This window comes from Hippocampus bargibanti, linkage group LG04 (genome assembly GCF_051943395.1).
Source record: "Hippocampus bargibanti isolate YZ-2025 linkage group LG04, ASM5194339v1, whole genome shotgun sequence".
NCBI classification, from domain to species: domain Eukaryota; kingdom Metazoa; phylum Chordata; class Actinopteri; order Syngnathiformes; family Syngnathidae; genus Hippocampus; species Hippocampus bargibanti.
The window spans coordinates 11,986,796-12,009,105 of record NC_142737.1 but is presented as its reverse complement, the minus strand read 5'-3'; the positions used below and the strand labels follow the sequence as shown (position 1 = coordinate 12,009,105).

Below are 22,310 nucleotides of genomic sequence, written 5' to 3'. Positions count from 1 at the left end.
TTATAAGCAGGAGAAGATAACATGGGCCCCTGTATAAATCCCACCCTGGCATCAGGCCTTGGCCGGGAGTCCGCGCGGGATCACGCAGTCATGGTAAGAATTGAGAAAACGACAAGACCCATAATATGATTTTAATGACATAAATGACATAGGCAAGCAAGAAAGCATCAAATAAGAGACAGAGAGGAGCACAGAAGGCTTGCTCCAATGTCTTCTCCATGTTTGAGCAGTCCCAGATACAAGAGTTCAAAGAGGTAAGCCTTTTGGTATATCAACCAAGTGAATGCATCAGAAGGGCTCCAGTGTTGTTTTTCGTAGGCTTTTGGCTGCATCGACCAGGACAGAGATGGTGTTATTAAGAAGCAAGACCTGAAGGAGACCTATGCACAACTGGGTAGGCTTATCTTCCGGACTTGTGCTTTGAAAAAAAAAAGTACCAAGTACCATTACTATGACAACATTAAGCAGTTGCTCGTAGTCCTAAAAACAAGACAAAGGTTTTATCCCAAGTGCTCACCCACAGAAAAACTTCTCCTTTGACTGCAAAGTGACCTTGAGGGTTTTGAAAGGTGCTTATAAATGAAATTTGGATATATTATTCTTATTATCAGTGTTTGAAATAACATCTGCCCGGAGGCCCGGGGCGTACAACTTTTACGTAGGGCGTACAACTTCCAAAACGTCTCGGCCCAGGTGGCCAACAACTTCTTCAAGAAAAAAAAAAATTATTTTCAAATCAAACGTTTGTTTTATTCAACAAAGCAAAAGCTACAAGCAAACCGCTACAAGCCACGCGGACTCCTCTTTCTAAGCTTTCAAAACTTTCAAGTACACTTTTCAGTCACGGTGTAGTCCGAAGCACGAAACAGGCTTCTTATTGGCTGCCTTATGCAAATTGCAAATTACCAAACGAACGTTCGTTTGGCAATTTTCATACTTGGCGTGGCAGCCAATCAGAAGCCTGTTTCGTGCTTCGGACTACACCGTGACTGAAAAATGTACTTGAAAGTTTTGAAAGCTTCGAAAGAGTCCACGTGGCGTTGAGCAGACAACGCAACGCAAACATTGCATTGTGCACCATGATGACAAATGACAACTGGAGCAAAATCCTCAGCGAGGGATATTTACCATAAATTAAGCAAGGGAGCATTTGTGGTAGGTACTTCCTTAATTAAAAAAAAAAACCTTTATACTTCGCAACAATGGTTTTTTTGTTTTGCAATTAGTCGTCTTATTGTGTTTCAAGTTGTGAAAAACGGCGCAGGCAACCTTATGGCCGGACAGGCAACTTTTCAGAGTTGTCTGCCCTGCTGTCCGCAAACTTTTTGTCATGAGTTTCAGACACTTATTATTAAGGTATATTTGATACTATGATACCATGCAGTTTGAAAATGAACACTGCTTTTGTCCTCTATATTGAACAGTTCTTGAATATCTGATTAGGTAGATGTTTTTTTTAATATACAGTATATATAACTTAATATATGTTGTATTGGATTGTATTTGTGTTTTATTGCACAATGCTATTTTTGAAATGAACGTATCCAGGTTTTTTTTTACACAAATTGAGAATCAAAAAGAGGTACCAGCCGTTTAAAAAAGACATTAACTCATTCACTGTCAGATGACGTGCAAAAATGTGTCCACTGCAGTGCCAGGGTTTTTGTCGTTTTCACTCAAATTGCAGGACCCACAGAATATAGTAGTTTTAGGACTACATAACCATTCAATGCAGCGTAAGAAACCTTAGACTCTCTTCTTTCATAAAAAAACTCTTTCTAAGTTAATTTCTAAGTTACGTATATGTATCTGGAGATATCTGAGCTTAAAATGGGGTCAGCTGTACAAATGCAAATGTTGCCCCCATGTGGGAGGGAAAAACTTTGCCAGAGGTATGATCAGCGCTTTATTGGCACCCCACCTCGCGAGAAAAACCAAAACCCGAACAAATAATTCAACTTGTTTGCGTGTGTCAGGAAAGCTCAACGTGAAAGAAGAGGAGCTGGATGAAATGTTGAACGAGGGCAAAGGACCAATCAATTTCACAGTTTTCTTGTCCCTGTTTGGCGAGAAACTCAACGGTGAGAATTGATCTCATTGCCAAGAAAGCATCATTTCCACGATGCCGGATTGTGATTTGCTCGTGATTCATCTGCAGGGACCGATCCAGAGGACACTATACTCGCTGCCTTTAAGCTCTTCGATCCCAACGCGACAGGTTTGGTCAACAAGGAAGAGTAAGTCCTGACAATCCACCCATCTGATACTGTATTTACTTTAACTGCAAGCTCAATGGGTATATTCTCCAACCCGGTCCAGATTTCGACGACTATTGCTGAACCAGGCAGATAAATTCTCACAAGAGGAGGTTGGTTTATATTCTTTCAACCTTTTAAAGATTTTTTCCCCCAACTCTGAGCCATCGGTTATGTTCCCTCTGTCTGACTTAAAAGGTAGATCAGGCCTTTGCGCTGGCTCCCATCGACCCGACAGGAAACATCGACTACAAGTCCCTCTGCTACATCATCACGCATGGAGACGAAAAGGAAGAGTCCTAAACGAGGCCCACTGTTAGGAAATCACGTAACGGTGCTTGAGATCGTTAGAATAAAAAGTGTAACTTATACTGTACACAGCAGGGTTGATCTTTTCCTTAACTCTGTAATTTCGCTTTTTCTTCCAAGATTCAAATAACTTGATTAGCATACCATCACACATTTATTTAAGAGCTCAGAAGTCCCAAGGAGTGAAATTAAATGACCCCTCTCAATGGTGAACCACATTAAAATGGATGGAAAATTCCAAAATAAAATCTTTTTTGGGGTTATTGAGCAAAAGGGAAAATAAGAAGGTAATATACACATGCATGTAAAAATTACAAATACAGTGATACCTCGGTTTACAAACTCCTCGGTTTACGAACATTACATTTATGAAAATTTTACCTTGACATATGAACTTTACCTTGGCATACAAACTTTTTTTGTACACGGAGCTGTTTCAATGATGATGTGTCGTTTGCGAACGAGCCCATTCTTCTAACAACACAATGGCAGCCAACTGTTTTTGTCCTCTATTCCCGGCCCCAGTCTTCGGTTAAAGCCACGTGATCGGTCACAAACGTAGCAGTGAGGGGGTGGGGGTGGTGGTTTAAGCATTAAAGAGACAGGCAGACGACAGTGAGAGAGTTTCAACTTTGATAGTTCAAAGGCAGAGTGTAGACTGGAAGGTTAAAATATCCCATCAATCAGGCTCCACAAACAACCCGCACAAGCCATCTGTACACTTGATGCAAAAAGCTATCAACCCAGTTAAACAGATCACAATTGATGAACTAGATACAATTACCACAGAGAAAGCACCTACAAGGGATCATTCCTCAGGATGGTGAAAGAAGACGGTTACGTTCCTCATCAAGTGTTTAATGCTGATGGAACCGGCCACTTCATTCCATCAAGCCATCAACGACCATCACAAAGGTAAATAAAACGACTTTATTATCCAGTACAGTTTATTTCTTTAATTATAATACCATAGCACATTTATTATACATAAAGTAAGGTATATTTTGTGTACTTATAAGGCTTAGAAAATTAGAAAGTAGAAAATTATGTATTATGGGGACCTGGGAACGGATTATTCTCATTTTAATGGTGTCCTATGGGAAATTAATTTTTGGGATTAATTTTCGCCTTACACAATCTGTCTGGGAACCAATTAAGTTCGTAAGCCAAGGTATCACTGTACATTTCTAATTTCACATTATTGCAACTTTATTGTTTAATTAATATAGCAGATTTTTTACAATACTGTAGTTTGTGAAATTTTGGTAAATTCGTACTGGCTAGTTGTCAGTCGATTTTGCTGAATATAACTACCTTTTTTCATTTTTATCAGTCAGCAAGTAGAAGCCAATGTTGATTTAATGAAACAAATTGCTCATTATCCAAACTCATTTAATTTTTGTACACTATTATCTATTCATATTGATTCTGTATGTCTATGATATAAAATACAATACAATTCCGGCTTTGATTAAAAAGCTTTTTATTTTAAATTACAACCACACATTATTCTGTTTATGGAAGACCATTCACCAGAGTTTCAGGTTTTTCTGTTAATTTTTAGTCAATTTATGGCTTTCCCAAAATACGTATGTTCCAAATGACCACCATTTCTTTGCAAGCAAAGCTGTACTACTCGTCTGAAAAAGTTGTCAAGCAGTTTTACACACTCCTCATTGGGGAAGGTGACCCCAAAAATATGCGTCCTACTGAGTCCCTCAGTGCAGCAATGTTTTCTCCCAAAAGAGGAGTGTGTAAAAGTGATTGAAAACTTTATCAGACGAGTACAGGTTTGCTTGCAACGAAACGGTGGACATTTGGAACATATCTTGGGAAAGCTATAAATTCACTAAAAATTGACAGAAACAGCTGAAACTCTGGTGAATGGTCTTCCATAAACAGAATAATGTGCGGTTGTAATTTGAAATAAGTAGATTTTTAATCAATACCACGATTGAAATTTTCATGAGGGTACCCATATTTTTGGGTCACCCGGGATGTACATGACTTCATTCATAACAAATACAGTATCACCAAATCCTTTTGGTAACATAAGTACAAAAACCCACAACCAAGTTACAAACTCTCCATAAATATTACCGATATGCTTTTAATAATTTGCATCATATGCAAGAATGAATCAGAGCTGGACATACAGGCAAGTATAAAAACACTTATTTTTACGAGTGCATCCATCACTACTAAAAATGTTAGTAACTGTGATACTGTGAATATTTGGTCCTCAATTTCATTCTGTGTCAGGAAGTCACGAAGTCACCCCAATTGCAACACCAAGGCCCCTTTTACAGCGCCCCAGACAGTTACCATGGATATGACAACAAACCCCTCACATGAACTCAAAGAGGCCACAAGTTAGTTCATTCACTGAGAAAAAAAAGAACAAACAAAAAAAATCTCAGTGATCTTTTGAAATTGTGCATGACAAAATGGACTACTGAGCTGCACCCAAATGAGCGCAGGTTCTTCTCCCGTATGGTTGGCATCCGGCTCCTGCGTGTCAAGATGCCGATTGCATCTGGAGCGTCGGGTCGAGTGGACGCAGGCTCGGCGGATGGACTGAAGACGACGGCGGCCAAATTTGACTACAGGAACTGCGACTCATATCTGCAACGGTGAGAAGGTTACTGAGAACTTGTATGATAATAGAGCAATGCTGTTTTACCATCATGCGGTTGACAAATATGTATAGTTTATTGAACAAAACATGCATGTTTTGTTTCAATGAGGGAGGAAGCTGGAGTAACACAGCAGTGATGTGCAAATTTGTGCATGGGGTGAGGGGTAAGGTAAAAAATCCATTATCCATTTTCACACAAAGCGTGTTTATTTGACTCTTAATGCGTCTATGATTTTTGGAGGACACAAATGTAACTTCTCATGCACATCAAACAAACTGTCAAGGGATACAAATGCAAAAGCATTGTCTACTTTTGGAATTTTTTTAAAGTGGCAACCGACGGATGAAGGTAGTGATGAAATTCAACCAGAATGTAACGGGGTGCCTATTTTATATGCTTATTTTTATTTATGACTGCTCTTCAATGCCACCAAAAAAATTGTATTTTCAATAAATAATCAAGAACTACTCGAACTATAATCTATCTGTGGGCTGTCAATCAAAATTAGAATCATCTTTAAGGAATCATCTTTAAGGAATTTGTCTCGGGTAGAATACATTGCACTCGTATCATCATAAAAAAAAATAACTAAAAATAGGTATGGAGGACACTCATAAAGTCTAATCTAATTCCTGAAAGGACAACCGACACCATTTTTTTGTTTCCTAACTGACATCAGAACAACGTTTTATAGCATCTAAAATACCCAAAACACGCAGGCTGATATTTTTTGTCAAATGCAAAACAATAAAAATGACTTCAAGTGTCCCAAAACTACTTCAAAATGACCTCAGAAAGTTTCATTAAGTCCCGCCCCCTTGTTCGTGACGTCACGCCAGGACGTCTTGCCTTGCTGGAGAATCAAAACAATGGCTTCAGATTCGGAGAATATGCTTTCTTGTTCCTCATCCAGTTATGAATATGATTCAAATAGTGCTGAAAAACAAGAGTGGGTAGGGCTGTGCCAATGATTTTTTTCCCCGTCCTAACAGTCTCATTGAAGTCGTATTTTGTCCATTTTTGTGGCGACCCCGAACCAAACTGTGATGGTAGAACACAGGATTGATTCGATGACATGTAGAAATGTCGTAGCACCTTTTGTGACAGGCCATGCTTCTTCAGCAGCCTCAGGAAGTACATCCTTTTTCAGGATGTTGACCTCCCATTATCCGTTATGTTCCTGATGTGAAGAAGTTAATTTAGAAACAAATCTCATATTTCACGATACAGGGTATCCAATGTTGACAATAATTTTACTCAGAAGGCTAAATTTCTAAAAATTTGGTGTAAAAATGGCAAACACTACTGACACGGATAAGTGAGGACAGAAGCACAGTGCTGTTGTTTGAAGATGATTGTATTCAAAATTGTGACGAATGTCATTGTTGTTATTGTCATCATATTGTAGATATTTGGAACAGAGGAAGAAAAACAAACATAAATTAACAGAGGTAAGAGATGCCCCCCTTCCAATATACAGTACTGTAAAGTACTAACAGTGACAATAACTGTTGATGTTCCAGGACACTCAAGTCAGTACTGATCATTCAAGTATGTGCCCGTAGATCCCGATCGATAACATGAATCCCCACGATTACCCAAATAGTAACACTTGATTTGTTTTTCAGGTAACGGCACTGAAGAACAGCACAAGACAGAAGACGTGGAGGACAAAATATGCAGCAAAAAAATATCCATCACACGTCCAACTAAAAAGTCACACTTATGTGTTGTATTTTAATTGCTTCAATAATTGAATCAGGTACATTTATTGTCCATTTTGGTGTTATTTACGTCCCATAGAGCCTTGTTACATATGTTTAGGAATATGTTGATAATGTCAAAATATGGAACATGTTAGAAATGGAGTTGCATTATCTTCTTTGACCAAATGAAAACTGGTCGATGTACCACAATGTTTACATTTAATGTTCTCCAGTCTTTCTCAATAGCGCGGGAACAAAGTGCAAAACTCCACAGAGCAGAACCAGAGGTAAGATTCAAACCGAGAACCTTAGTGGTGAAAAGCATTCCGACCCCATACTGCAAACATTCATGTCGTGCGGCAAAAAGAAATCGCGGCATATTAGAGGATGGCAACATTTGTAAACTCTCATTTCCCCCCAAAAAAGCAGCACATGAAGTGGTCCTCAAATACAGAAATAACAGCAGCGCATTCGCCATTCATCTCCTCAAAGTTCACTATTGCACTTGCGCAAGAAGACACGGTCATGTCCCTCGAGGTTGTGAGAAAAGGACTTTGGGGTGGGGGGTGTGGTCCTGTTGGCATCTTCTCAGTCGCTGTTACCGCTACTGTCATCTCCTACCACCATGTGACTATACTGCTTCTGCTGCTGCTCCTTGAACGACTCCTTCACCTTTGCTCGTTTCAGACCTCCGTCCCTGTGAATAGTTTTAATGTAACGATTATCCCATCGATTATGTTGATGTAAAAAAATATATATATTGTGCATTGTTTCGAAAATAGCTGCAATGTTGACAGAGAAGAGACAGAATAGAAGTGATCAGGTTTTAAAAGTTTCATTTACTGTATAAAGTAATACCTCAGCTTACAAGCGCGTTAGCTCACGAACTTTTTACCTCACGAACAGTAATTCGTGAGCATATAGAGAAGAACATTGTTATCGGTAGTTGTTGGCACTCTCTTTTGGCAAGATTTTTATAAATCGACATAGCGCGATTTCTAGAAGCAGAATGCTCCATGAGCTGTTCAAAGCTAATGTGTTTGATTTTATTCTGCTTTTTGTGCAGTGTTTCTTTTACTTTGTTTGTTTGCACATTTTCATGCCATAAAAAAAATGAAAAATCCGCGATGCACTGAAGCCGCGATAAGTGAACCGCGAAGTAGCGAGGGATCACTGTACACTTATAAAAAGCTTAGCAGAGCCGACAGAGGGGAAGGGTCGGTCGAGGAAGCAAACAAAGTGGCTTTATGAAATCTACGCCCCCTGCCAGCAGTAAAAGACAATCTTCCTGTGTTCAAGCCTTTGTTCAAATTGTCCGAGCGAACATCTGACTGTATTATCTGTTACTCTTGAGTGTTTATAGTTGTAAAAAGCTATAATTCCACCAGAATTTGTACAAATAACCACCCTCCCTTAAAAACATGCCTGACTTCAATAAATGTCCATGAATCTTTGCTTAAAAACACCAACAAAACAAAAGTCATGTCTTACCACTGTAGGTCCACGAGGCCTCCCTGGTGAGCGATGGCTGACTTGACTCTATTAGCAAATTGGACGGCATCTTCCCCTTCCTGCATGCGAGTTTAGAATTAATATCTTGGCCTAACGCCGTGTGTACTTGTGTGCGTGCAGAGACATGTTGCACAGACCTGTTGATGCATGGCGGGTAGATACCAGACATTGCAGACAAGAGCCCAGCTGGTCATCATCCTCAGCAGATAGCTCACCATACTGTACTTGGAACTGTTCCAGAAGGCATCTCCAAACTTGGGGTCATACTGAGGTTGGGAAATCGAGAAAATGACATTTAAAATATATGTGAGATGGAAAAAATGGGTATTGGGTCATTACGTATTTTCCGGTATATAAGATGCTTGTCTGTGACTGTAAAGTGTCCTTGAGAGCTTTGAAAGGCGCTTAAAATTTAATGTATTATTATTATTATTATTATTATTATTATTATTATTATTATTATTATTATTATAAGACACACCCAAAAGCCTTGATTTTCTTCAAAATATGCACCTTATAGTGCATGTGAAGTCATATTGAGCCGCAACAGGTCTCACAACTACTATCGGCAGCCACCGACTCCATTTTTCTCCTCCCCACTGTAGAAGAAGTAGTGCGTAACCCCAGCCTCTACTGTAGCGCCTTATAATGTGGTGGAAAGCTTTATATAAACATAAGCCTATAAACAGGCTTGAATCACATAAAAAATATGAAATATAAAATAAAATATGCCAATGCATCCTTATGATCAGAAAAACAAGACAAAACATGCGAGTGTAATACCTTTATGGCAACGGGGTAAATTGTTGCTCCGATTTCAAAACTCCCCTTCTTAAACATCATGACTGATGTGTTGTTGACACAGGTTCCTATGGACACCAAACAGCAACAACATCCAAAAGTGAGACAAGGGGAGCGTGTGTATGCGTGAGGTCCAAAACCACATTATGGACTGTCGTACTCATCATCACTCAAGAGGTGAAATAACAACCTGTACTGACACTACCGAGAAAAACATCGCACCGGCGTTTCAACTTACCTTCTGGAAATATCAATATGGGGAGCTTTGTTTTATCATTCACGTGATCTTTCAACCTGAGGGTGACACAGAGAGGTTATGGAAACCGTTGCCAGTTTAAATACAGCTCACGAAATTTTTAACTAACAAATGAATGGAGGCAGTTTTCATTTTCTGCAAATGTATGTTGAATAGACTTTATTTTCAAGGTGAGGTATGAGCGTGTGTAGTGGTACGAGGGTTCCCTCCAGCGGCATGTGAATCAATTGCTGGTACTAACGAAATGGATCGAACAAAGCGTCATTACTTTTGAGATGTTATTATAACCATACTTGTTATCTTGTACGTTTTCCCCGTATTGTATACTATTTATTATCATTTCAAATAGTGTACGGCGTACTACAACTTTTATACGGGAAAAATTTTGACCGATCGTACAACGACCATTTTGGCTCGAATCCAGTTCGTCAATACTGCTCGTAGCCAACGACAATGTTGCCACCGATCACGGCAAACCAGAAAAAGTAATCCTCAATCGTATATACTTTTTATACATACGATTTTATATAAATGAAATGTGTTGTTATTATTATACGGTCGTATTGCTAAAAGCATAACGTGCGCGTTAAGCTACCTGCATTTCCGCATGTTAGCGTGTTTTTTTTTATCATTTCAAATGTACGCGAACTACAACTTTTATACGGGAATTGTAATCATTTATTAGGGCAGCTTTTAGCCAAACTTGACAGGTATGTAATTCACTATTTATGAGCGTGACATTTTGAATCAATTACTGTACTACATATATACATTTTTTCTTTTTATATATTAAATTCAATTGTGATATTTCATATACTGTAGCTTATTGCAAATGTCCCCATTGTGGGACTATTAAAGGCTTTCTGATTCTGATTCACATTTGGATCATTATGGACCCCCCCCCCCCCCTCATATTTTCAACTTTCTCACTGTAAAGGTTCAGGTGTCGTTTTTGCCATCATACCACAGTTTTTCATTTGTTTTGTTATTGACTCTGTAAAATTTGTAAACTGTGGACTACATGCAAAATAACATTTTTTCTGTCATAACATCACAAATTTAGGAAAGTGATGGCAATCACAGTGGGTCAAATATATGCAACTGACCTCTTGGTGACCAGATGCCGATCTTTCATCTCGGCTCGCTCGAACCACACATGGGGACAGGATCGCACCATGGCCCGTTGGATCACTCCCATGAGACCTCCGTGCACCTGGCCCACCTAAGCACATGTGATTTGCTTTTGCACACTTTTGATATTGTAAGTGTTGAGTATTGTCGACTTCTGTTACTTGTTTGTGTAACTCTGCACCTGGTGCTGCATCAAAGGTTTCAAGAAATGAAGGATAAAACCAGCGATCAAGCCTTACAAGTACAGTAATCCCTTGCTACTTTGCGGTTCGATTACTGCGTGTCCCTTGATGCATCACTTTTTTTTTTCAGGGAAAAAAGTTCAGGAAAAAAATGCCGAATGACTCAGACGTTTTGTACATGGCTGTCACTTGATTGGTTCCCAGCACTGACATCACCAAATAACAGCATGATATCTCATAGATTTACAGCCAACCTTACGAAGCGGATTTTTGTCTATCGCGGGTGGTTCTGGTCCTCATTAACCGCGAAAAACGAGGGATTACTGTCAAGGTGAGCTGATGTCTTCTCTTTGCAAGAGTACCAGGTAAGTGCCTTGTTAGGCCACCCCCTGGTAAACATTAACTCTCACCACCTTCTAAACCTGTCCTAAGAGTTATGCACTTGTTGGTGATGTTGAAATAAAACCCAGGACCATTAGAACAGATCATAAATCTAAATGCTAGGCTATCTGGGCGACATCCTTTGCTAACAACCTGTGCTAGCTTCACTGCTAACTGGGGTACAGCAATTGGTTGCGTCGCCTTCTTTCATAATGTTATACCTATTTTGTTTTTATATCTGTCATTGTGGTCTTAAAGGTTATGTGTTTTACTGTGTTATTTTAGAAACCTGCCTTTGAGCTTCTGCTGAAAATTAGCATTTATGCTAGCTCGTGATAGTTTTGGTAATTGTACAATAGTGATGGGAATTCCGTCTCTTTTCAGAGAGCCGGTTCTTTTGGCTCGGCTTACTAAAAAGATCCGGGTCTTATGGCTCCCAAATGGCTCCTCAGTTTGTTTGTTTTTTGTTGCTTAAATTAACCACCAAAAATCATGTAAAATTATGTGAAAAACTAATTACTCATGTAAAAAATACACTATATCAAATATTTGTATTTATATGACTTGATTTATATGTGCACAGAGAGCATCCACTAACTTTCACTTTCCCCGTGGTTACTCTGGTCTGATGATCAGCTGTCACTAATTTGCTTTTCATATTAATAATGCTATCATACCAACTAGTAAAAAATATAATAACTAAATAATAATAACAGCATAATGTGATAACATTTGTCCACCTGTCTATGCTAACGTCCCCCCTTGCCCTTTCTCATCACTGTTGCATGTGCCTGTAATTCTCCCCTCCCTCCTCTACCACGGATATCGACCAATCACGTGCGGCTTTAACCGAAGACTGGGGGTGGGGAATAAGGGACAAAAAAAGTCGGCTCCCATTTCCGGATCCTTGTTAGGAACCGGCTCTCTTCGTTTACTTCAGAGATCCGGTCTAAAAACTGGCTCGTTCGCGAACGACACATCACTATTGTACAAAAAGATCAGAAAGCTAAAGTACAGGGTGGGTTCTGGTCATGTGATTAAGATGCTACTAAATTATATTTTTGTTTTACTTGTTTAATAGTTGAGGCCATTTTTCTAAACATAATACAGTAAAGTCTCGTTATATCGATATTCAAGGGAGTCCGAAAAAATATCGATATAACCGGGACTATCGCTATATCCGACTCTGTTTGCATGTAATTTTCTCCGTGCGTGCATAGAAATAGTATCGATATAACCGGGACTATCGATATATCCAATATCGATATAACGAGACTTTACTGTAGTAGTTTGTCAAAAGTTAGCTGTTGAATTTGAGTAATGTGATGCGTATTTCACGATGATTTTTTTTGTGTGTCAACTAAAAATGGATTAAGTCTTATTTTATCCCGTAATGATTAAAATGGATGTCATGGATGGGGTTTCCTTGTCTTACCATGGCATAGCAGGCATCATTGCAGAGTATCACGATGTCAATGGGGGTGGTGTGATTGGCCACACAAATGCCTCCTTTTTGAGGTATATTTTCTCTGATGTACCAGAAGAAAAGCGTGTCAAGACTTATGAAAGACTTTCATTTTCCAGAATTAGCCTTGGTTTCGCTTGCCTGTTGTGATAGCGAATAGCAGCGGAGAGGCCTCTGGCACAGATTCTGTAACACATGACGTGGACCCACTCGCTGAGCCAGAACTTCACCCTGACAACAGATACCGAGCTTGATCTTGAAAACTGCTCTGCTTATTATTAATGAAAAAAAAAACGATTGAAGTGATAGTTTACAATGTGTTTTGTAGCTACCTCCGATTGGGAAGCAGCCCCACCGCAGACGTCCCGATGACCAGCCAGGTGAGGCCAATGCAGGCTAGCGTTATCCTGAGGAGAGAACACATTGCAAGGTTTGCTTATAAAAACTGAGAGGAATCTTGGATTTAATTATTCTGGCTGCTGTCAGGTATTACTTTGCTTATTTAAAGGACAACTGACGCCTCCGGACAAGTTGTGTCCATAATTTGTAAAATCACTTCAAATGACTTCTACTGAGCGTATTTTACAAAGATTCCACCGCATATAGCTATATTTTACGTTTTAAGACTTGGCCTGAATATTCAGGAAGACTTGTTTTCGAGTTGGTGACGATTCCTGACGTGACATCACATCACGAACGCCCCTGACCGAGAAAGCGGACATGTACTTGGGTACTTTGTTTGGTCTGAAAACTTCGTGTTGATCCGTGTTGATGGCGAAATTAAAAGGAAAACACATAAATAACGCAATGGTGAATCGTCTGTTGCACCAAGACTACTATTTGATACGGGTTGACACAAATTCCCAGCAGACAAATCAGCCCATTTCCAACAGAGCTTGGGTGCCATCTTGTGCATTTTCTGGGACGCTACATTGGAGTCCTGACGGCTCAAATTGATACGGAAGGACTTCTTTAATCGATTGCGAACATTTATGCTTTCCTCTTCAGCACTATTTGAATCATATTCATACTGGGTGAGTAACAAGAAAGCATCTTCTCCAAATCTGAAGCCATTGTTTTGATTCTAGAGCAAGGCAAGACGTCGTGGCGGGACGTCACGAACAAGGGGGTGGGACCTTCTGAAACTCGCCATCTCCAAGGTCATTTTGAAGTATTTTTGGGACACTTTAAGTCATTTTTATTGGTGTTTTGAATTTGACTAAAAATATCAGCCTGCAAGTTTTGGGTATTTTAGATGCTATAAAACGTTTTTCTGAAGTCAGTTAGGAAACAAAAAATTGGTGTCGGTTGTCCTTCAATGATGAAGACACACGTAGCCAAAGTGCGGTGTTGTTAGAGCAGACGCGAAGTGTCAATATGTCAGCAATCGGTATACTTCAATGACATGAAATTCACAGTCACGCTGACAATTATTCCATCTTGTCCACAGTAAACTTGAGTTTGGTCAAGCTTTTTGAGTCATAAGTCAAAAAACTTAAGCATATCCAGGTTGTTAAAAAGAGAAAGGGTTGTGCTAACAAAACCAGTGATGAATACTTGTTTAATGTTGATTACCTTTTACAAGTTTCAACTAGACGATCCAGCCTAATAAAATAAACTGTGAGTATTGATTACATGTTTTTTTTTACATTTTACGAATAGTATTAATAAATACCGTACTTTCCAGTGTATAAGGCGCACCCCCATGAATGGTGTATTTTCAAACTTTTTAACATATATTTTTTAACTTTTTTAACTTATATATAAGGCGCACTTTCAATGGATGAAAAACGTTTTCCAAATATATAAATCTACAAAGGTTTTGGAAATATAGGGCACACCACGTTTTAAGGTGCTACAGTAGAGGTTGGGGTTATCCACCACTTTTACATGGGGAAATGGAGTCGGTGGCTGCTGAGTTTAATTGTGAGGCCTGTTGTGGCTCATTAAAACTTCACAGATAAGGCGCACCTGTGTATAAGGAAGAACTTCTGTCTCATGGCAATGTTTATCGTTTTAAACAGATGCTACACCTCCTATTTTACCCCCAAAATGAGGAGGATTTTTTTATTTCAATGGGATCTTGTGATGATATGTCTCTAGGACTTCCTTAGTGGCGAGTAGTGCTTCCTCAAAGACACCCAAGGGACACATCAAAACAAAACCAACAATAGTAACAATAACGTGTGTGAACCTGAGAGGTGCGAGAATGCAGTATCGGACAAAAATTCCAAGTCCATAGACCATCGTCAGCCTCAGACTGATGTACTGGAAGTCGTTGTTGGTGCGGGTCAGAAGGTTCCAAGACACCAGCTCCTCTGAAGTGAACCGCTGTGTCACCTTCAATTGAAAGCTACATTTCAAAAAATGTGGATAACTGCTGTTCGCAATGTAAAACAAAGTCATGTGACACACTTCATCCTCGACAATGCTCTCAATTCCTCGGCGAGTGAAATAGAAACAGTCGCTCAGTGTAAAATCGCCGCCCACTGGAGGTTTGGGGCGACTTCGTCTTAGTTCCTCCAACTCCTTCTCCATGGAGCCATCTTCCCTCTGGATGAGAGCTGACACACGAACACACATTAATGACATAATACATATTTTCAGACAGCTCAGTATCAAACATGCATTTTAATGTTAACATGACCTAGCACAACACGGGCAGAGCAAAAGACGATCCACTTAAATGACGTCAGCACAAAAGTCGATCTAGTTTCAACTGATAGCAGAGAGGGCAAAATACAAGATGGCAGATAACAGCATACATATATTCAAATGTCCAATCACAGTTCCACAAATGTACTATTATTGGTACATTACTTAAGCACACATGACATTGCTTAAGCACACATCCTTATATGTTGACTCAAGACAGGGTTATGTAATGATAAATTTAAAAGTGACACACTTCACAAACGTTGGATGCTGACATAGCTTTTTTTCTTTCTTCATATCCTCCTCATACGAATGTATGAAACTGTGTATATAACTGTGGCTTTCAACCCCTCTTCTTCTTTTCCTTTCGGCTTTTCCCTTCAAGGGGTCGCCACAGCGAATCAGTGTCCTCCATCTTCAGAGGTTTGATTCGCCCAAAATCATATAACGTTCTTCTCTTAATATAATATACGTAAGCTTGGAAAAATTATAATAATAAAATATTTCTTGTCTTGAAAATAGATATTTTTTTAAATACTATTCTAAAAACATTATTTCTGTGAATGCTGTTCTCATAAAATTTGCTACTTTTTAAATAATTTTACCAAACTATGACATAAATCGTTTTTGGAGTGATATATGTTTTTTAAAAAAATCTCATACGGAATATCAGTTAATTCACACACAATATAAACATACATACACACACACACACACACACACACACATATATACATATACATATATACATACATATATACATATATATATATATATATACATATACATACACACACATATATATATATATATATATATATATATATATATATATGTGTGTCACTTCCTCACTTTACATATGTCACTTCCTCACTTTACATACCTCACTACCTTACTTTACATACGACACTGCCTCACTTTACATTCAGAAATTACATGTATAGTCTTGTCAATTGTCTTTTTTAGCCACGTTAGCCAACTATTAGTGTCTTGCATGCTGGGTCCAAGAGGACATTAATTTCATCTGTGCTGTATGTCATGCATATTAGCATATTTGACAATAAAGCTGACTTTGACTTTGAAACCGGAGGACCCAGAGAAAACCCACGCGGGTCCGGGGATAACATGCAAACTCCACACAGAGAGGCCGGACCGGAACGCGAACCGGCGACCTCAGCACTGTGAAGCCGGTGTGCTAACCACTCCACTACCGGGCCGCCTATAATATATATATATATATATATATTTTCCCCCTTCTCTTTAATAAAAATATGTTGCACAATTTTTTTTCTTAAGAATTGAAAAAAATATAAAATATAACCTTCCACAAAGCCTTCTACAAAACCACAAACCTTCCACAAAACCTTCTACAAAGTGTCTACAACAGCATGCGTGATACCACCATTGAGTAATAGCATGGATCTTGTGAGATAGCTCCCTCCGCAACTTGACCCTGTGGCCCGTCATAAAACCACACGCCGAAATCCACATTTGTTGCAACATCTTATTTTTTTGAGTGGTTTTTCAACAGGCTTTGCCTGGCTCGAACTATGTGAAGAAATGGCACGTTGCGGCACGTCTGTTGCCAGTCCTCCATAGTTCACACTTTCTATCTATCCGTCTATTTGTCTGTCTGTCTTTCTATCTATCTACAGTTTCTACAGTATCTATCGATTTATCTATCTCCATTATCTACAGTATCTATCAATCAATCTATCATCTATCCATCTACAGTATCTATCCATCTGTCCATATATTCCTATATCCATCGATCTATCAGGTTTTAGTAAAATGGACAGCTACGCACGGAGGAAGAGGGATTCTGATAGACAAAATAAAATGAAAAATCAAATGGTTGTTAAGGTCATTTAAAAGACAACCGACGTCACTTTTTTGTTTTTTAACTGACATCAGAAAAACGTTTGATAGCATCTAAAATACCTAAAACACGCAGTATGATATTTTTAGTCAAATGCAAAACACCAATAAAAATGACTTAAAGTGTCCACAATCTGCAAAAAAATGAGCTGCGAATTGAGCATTTTCAGAAAGTCCCGCCCCCAGTTCGTGACGTCACGCCAAGACGTCTTGCATTGCTAGAGAATCCAAACAATGGCTTCAGATTCGGAGAATATGCTTTCTTGTTACACATCCAGTTATGAATATGATTGAAATAGTTCTGTAGAGGAAAGCATACATGTTTGCAATCGATTCAAGAATTTATTCCGTGCCATTATGAGGCAACATTGAGGGGAGATGTCTCAACGAAAAAGAGGCACAAAATGGTGACCTCCTGTGGCCACCTCCGCTTCCACAGGTGGATAAATTCCTTATATGGACTCCCTCTTCATGTGGCTTTTGGGTGCAACACGGTTCTTAGACCAAACATGTACAGCAAAATACATTGACGTGATGGAAGGACGCTACAATGCGTCTTTTTTACGGTCAGGGGGCGGTCCTTTCATGACGTCACGTACGGACTCGTCACCAACTCAAAAACAAGACTTCCTGAATATTCAGAGCAAGTCTTAAAACGTAAAATATAGCTAGATGCGGTGGAATCTTATTAAAATACGCTCAGTAGAAGTCATTTGAAGCCATTTTACAAATTATGGACACAACTTGTCCGGAGACGTCGGTTGTCCATTAAAACATAAGTCTTTGTTGAATCTCATTTAACAATCAGTATGCTGGATTGCTTGATTCTTCAGTTATAAAATGGTGTGCACTAAAGTTCTAATTGCCCTCTCAAAAAATATTGACACATTTTCAGTTGAATTGTATGTTATTTTATTCATCTATTTTATTTTATATGGCAAAAACCGGACGCGTGAACAGTGCTACATACTTTTTTTAATCCATCAGTTGTACTCACCACTGGATGGAGAAGCTTTGAGTGCATGTTCTTCCGTCGTTGCCTTCTGCAACTTTAGTGTGGCCCACTAATGGAAGAAAAATAACGTTAATCGTATGAAGTTTTGATACCGTCCATTCAGTCCTTTTATTTTCTATTACACGAAGAGTTCTTTTTTTTTTACAAAGGTCAGGAACTCCACCCTATATTTGAAGGAGTGTACCTCCAATATTTTGACCAAGATGTCCATGTAGGTCTCCGAGATGCCAAGTGAGAAGCCAAACATGGCAGGGATCATAATGAGGCTGACAATCAGGCACAGCCAGATTCTCCCAGCCCAAACCACAACATCCCAAAAGTCCTCCATCTCCAACTTTTTCTTTTTAGAGCCTATAAGAAGAAACCACACTCAATATCCGTGATTTCCAGCTAATCTGGTGTTGAAAAATCATTTCATTGATCTGAAAATGATTATTGATTGAAAACCAAATAAAATATCTTTGTTCATCTATCTGTTTGCAACGTATAGTGAGAGGCAGATCAATTCAATGCTTTTCCATTAGGTGGCTGGAGGTATGATGGGTATCCACCTGTAGCCATTGCAACGTGATTAATTTGAAAAATTGAAACAAGATCAATGATAAGAAGTACAATTACTTTTGTTACTTGTTCACTACATTTTCTCGTACAGTTTTGTACAAGTACTTGGCGCCAGTAGTAATTTTCCTGGTGACTTTTCATCCCTTACATTTTAAAATGGCATTTCTGTACATTCCTTTATTTGGTCAAAATAGGTTTGTAATTTTTTTTCAGACATCAGCGGTAAAGTCAAGTGTGTTTGGAATCTCAGGGTCCTATTTGGCAGGAAAAAAACAGGGACAACAGCAACAAGGAAAGTGAACCATGAGGTCTTAACAAAAAGGCAGTAGATCAGAGAAGTGGGACAATTGAATGGACCCCTGCATGACAGCATTACTTATTCAGTATATGACAGAAAGAAAAAAAAAACAATCACCAAAATAGAGTACTGTGCATACAAATTAAATTAACACTTAGAAAATTCTATTAGTATTAGCAACGTTTTCGACTATCACCCTTTAAATCCAGGAAACTACGTTTCAGTTATATTCAACTTTACAAGTGCAGCAAAAAAATATTTGCTTTTACCCTATATGAAAGACGGTGGATAATTTCAGACCAATAAAACACAATTTAATTTAAAATGTATGCAATACATTTTAATTTGAGCAAATAAAAACGGGTATTATTTTTGAAAGAAAAAATATTGTGTGTCTGTCAAAAAATTGCCCTTGGACAGCTTGTAAGCAATGTGAAGGTGTCAAACACATTGTGTGTTTAAAAAAAGAGATAAACTTCACTTTTGACATTTGTGTTTGGTGGTGTGATATTTGTTAAATATTCAATATGCACTTTGGCTCAACAAAAGTTGTGAAATGCTGCTCTTGGTAACCAATTCATAAACGTTAGTACTACTTGTACAATATTGCACTTAGGACAGCTTCAAGTTACAAGACAAGCCGTCAGCGATCACTTTTAAAACCGATAAAACACGCAACGTTTTCCGTAATCAAGTCGTCAATGCGTTGCACAGTCAACATTTGTGATTGTTTTTCCTACCTCGGTTTGTCCCCCGTGGTGAAAAGCGTCATTATTTCGGAAGGAACTGCAACTCGGCTTGGCTTTCTTGATTCACTCGCGACCAGACTGCACGCGAAGCGCATTGGGCACGCCCATTTCACCTCTTGCGTGCCAAAGTTCAACGTGCCGCGTTCAATGGCGTCAAAGCAAACACGACCGATGCTTGCTTGGTGTTCAACACAACTTAAAAGAAATTAATTTATTAGGACAGAGCATCTCTTAATGACAAGATTTATTTAAACAATTAAACCAAAATGAAATGACGGGAAGTTTGTTGACGTACATTGTTAGCAAATAAAATTTCCATAAACAGTAAAACCAGTGGTGGGCCGTCAGGGCCTGGTGCTGGCCTAAAAATATCTGAATCACAGACTAATGTGAATTATACTTTGTCCATTAATTATTCGATGAAAAGGATTCTTCAGCCGTCATCTGTACTTCTTTGAAAAATTCTGAAAATACAAAAAGGAGATGAGTAGCAGTACCTTACATTGCAGGAGTTTCTGAAAAACTACAGAGTCCTTTGGCAACATAAAATTCCTACTTATTTCAAACCGATAAACACTTTAAGGCAAAATTTGCATCCAAAAGATAGGCAGCCAAATGAAAAACAAAGTAATGTCGTTTATTCAATACATTGTAAGAATGAAAATTGTAAAGAGCAGTACATTGGGGAGACTAAACAAATTCTCAAAAAAAGACTATCAACATCGCAGAGATAATACTAGTGGGCCTCAATCGGCAGTACATATGCACCTAAAAGCTAGCAACCACTCATTTGACGACAACGAGGTTAAAATCTTAGCGAAAGAACAGAGATGGTTTTAAAGGAGAGTAAAATAAACGATTTTCAAAAAGCAGCTAAATCCTTCACTTAACCGATATGGTGGGGTGAGGTTCAAATTGGATCGTTCGTACAAAAGCTTGTTCAGGCAACATAGGATTAGCAATACTGATGAGGTGATACCAGAGAAAGTGGGGCCATCAGGCCAGTCGTTAGTCAGGACAATAGGAAGAATCAGTGGAGCCGCAGGGAGTAGTCCTCTGCTCCCCCCAACCTGAGAGCAGAGACCTATCATAGCAGAGTCCGGCACCGCCATGTCTGACATGACAATAAATATTTTTTTCCAATTAAAATATACCAAAACAGTTCCATTCAAAGGTCCGGCGTTTTATTCCCTGCCCAAAGTTTTATGCCATGTAATTCCAGTCTGCATGCTGGGAGGCAATCTTGGGCTGAGAGCATACAATGCGAGACACTGAGTTTTCGTGTAAACAAACAACTGCTATTTTCTTGTAGCAATTGATCGCCTGTTGGCAAGTAGCATATGCAGTATATAGAAGGATGCTTCAAAACAGTCCCACTTAGATCTCTCTCTCTCTCTCTCTCTCTCTCTCTCTCTCTCTCTCTCTCTCTCTCTCTCTCTCTCTCTCTCTCTCTCTCTCTCTCTCTCTCTCTCTCTCTCTCACAACGCGTCACTTCATTTCACGCGATCGAACATTGAGCGCCACACTTTATAAAATAGAAAAGCACACCCCTAGAGAGATGTATTTGAGTGGCAGCAGGGTACTGTCGAACACACTGCACTTATTATTATTATTATTATTATTATTATTATTATTATTATTATTATTATTATTATTATTATTATTATTATTATTATTATTATTATTTCCCTGCTCTCCCCTCCAATAGATGGCGGCAAATCACTATAAATTAGTTTACCGACTGCAAAACAAAATTTAGAAGAAAAATAAATTCCTTGCCGCAGTGATTTGTTATTTGAAACACACGACGTCGACGCCATTTTCGTGCGGGTTTTGGGGGTAGTCCAGTACATCCGTGTGTTTTTTTTAAACAAAATGAATATATTTAAAAAAGAATACGTGCACAGCGGAGACAAAAGATAGGACATTCCATAAATTAGTCGATAACATTTGAATAATGCGACTTCACTTAACAATTTATTGCAGTCATGTTTAAACGGTGACACGAATGAGCTAACACTTGTATGCCTCCAGGTTTTATTGTCGTTTTTATAGAAGGCGGTGTTTTCCTCTTATATCGCAAAAAAAATAATAATAATAAAATTGAAAGACCCGATACGGTCTCTGTTGTCAGATGTACCGTATTTACGGAAACACGTCATCGAATTAAAATAAGGCGGAAGTAAACACTTGCACTCGCACGCCAAAAGCGTCGCCATATGTTCCCGGGCAAAATAGTATTCGTTTGCCCAGTTTAGGCTCCCGAACGCTATCCCGCTCAGATTTCGCAACAAAACCACACAGAGTAAACGCCAAATGCACAATTTGGAAGCCTGACTTTTGAAAGGAAAGATGCCTGACTCGTGTGCAGCATGGGGATATCCAAATCGCCGCACAGCCGAAAGCAAATTGCGGGGAAATTACCTTTCACAGGTCAGACGGAATGCGCTTTCAGGGTTAAATATGAAGCACAACACGAGTTGTGTATTTTACCCTACCCACAAAAACTTTGGGATA

The 22,310-nt window shown here is 38.9% G+C and overlaps 2 protein-coding genes across 4 annotated transcripts; one reads left to right on the top strand and one right to left on the bottom strand.

Moving 5' to 3' along the window:
• myl7 (myosin, light chain 7, regulatory) lies at positions 1 to 2,631 on the top strand. Its single transcript, XM_088994053.1, has 7 exons — positions 1 to 93; positions 153 to 254; positions 319 to 394; positions 1,977 to 2,081; positions 2,159 to 2,237; positions 2,320 to 2,368; positions 2,454 to 2,631. The coding sequence occupies exons 1-7, from the start codon at positions 22 to 24 to the stop codon at positions 2,556 to 2,558; spliced, it is 588 nt and encodes a 195-aa protein (XP_088850179.1). The 5' UTR covers positions 1 to 21; the 3' UTR covers positions 2,559 to 2,631.
• Positions 2,632 to 2,774: 143 nt separating this feature from the next.
• On the bottom strand, positions 2,775 to 19,893 carry LOC148899007 (glycerol-3-phosphate acyltransferase 3-like). 3 transcript variants are annotated; one of them, XM_088994052.1, is made up of 14 exons: positions 19,785 to 19,893; positions 18,370 to 18,536; positions 18,168 to 18,234; positions 15,053 to 15,201; positions 14,832 to 14,977; positions 12,970 to 13,044; positions 12,779 to 12,868; positions 12,608 to 12,701; positions 10,585 to 10,700; positions 9,461 to 9,516; positions 9,205 to 9,290; positions 8,559 to 8,687; positions 8,401 to 8,480; positions 2,775 to 5,189 (listed from the first exon to the last, which is right to left on the bottom strand). In XM_088994052.1, coding segments are annotated over exons 2-14 (1,233 nt in total). In that variant the 5' UTR covers positions 18,514 to 18,536; positions 19,785 to 19,893; the 3' UTR covers positions 2,775 to 5,188. The 3 variants fall into 3 exon arrangements, with proteins under 3 accessions (XP_088850178.1, XP_088850176.1, XP_088850177.1); XM_088994050.1 differs by lacking the exon at positions 2,775 to 5,189 and adding an exon at positions 6,543 to 7,606; XM_088994051.1 differs by lacking the exons at positions 2,775 to 5,189; positions 12,608 to 12,701 and adding an exon at positions 6,543 to 7,606 and having other exon boundaries at positions 12,748 to 12,868.
• Between the last annotated feature and the right edge of the window lie 2,417 nt (positions 19,894 to 22,310).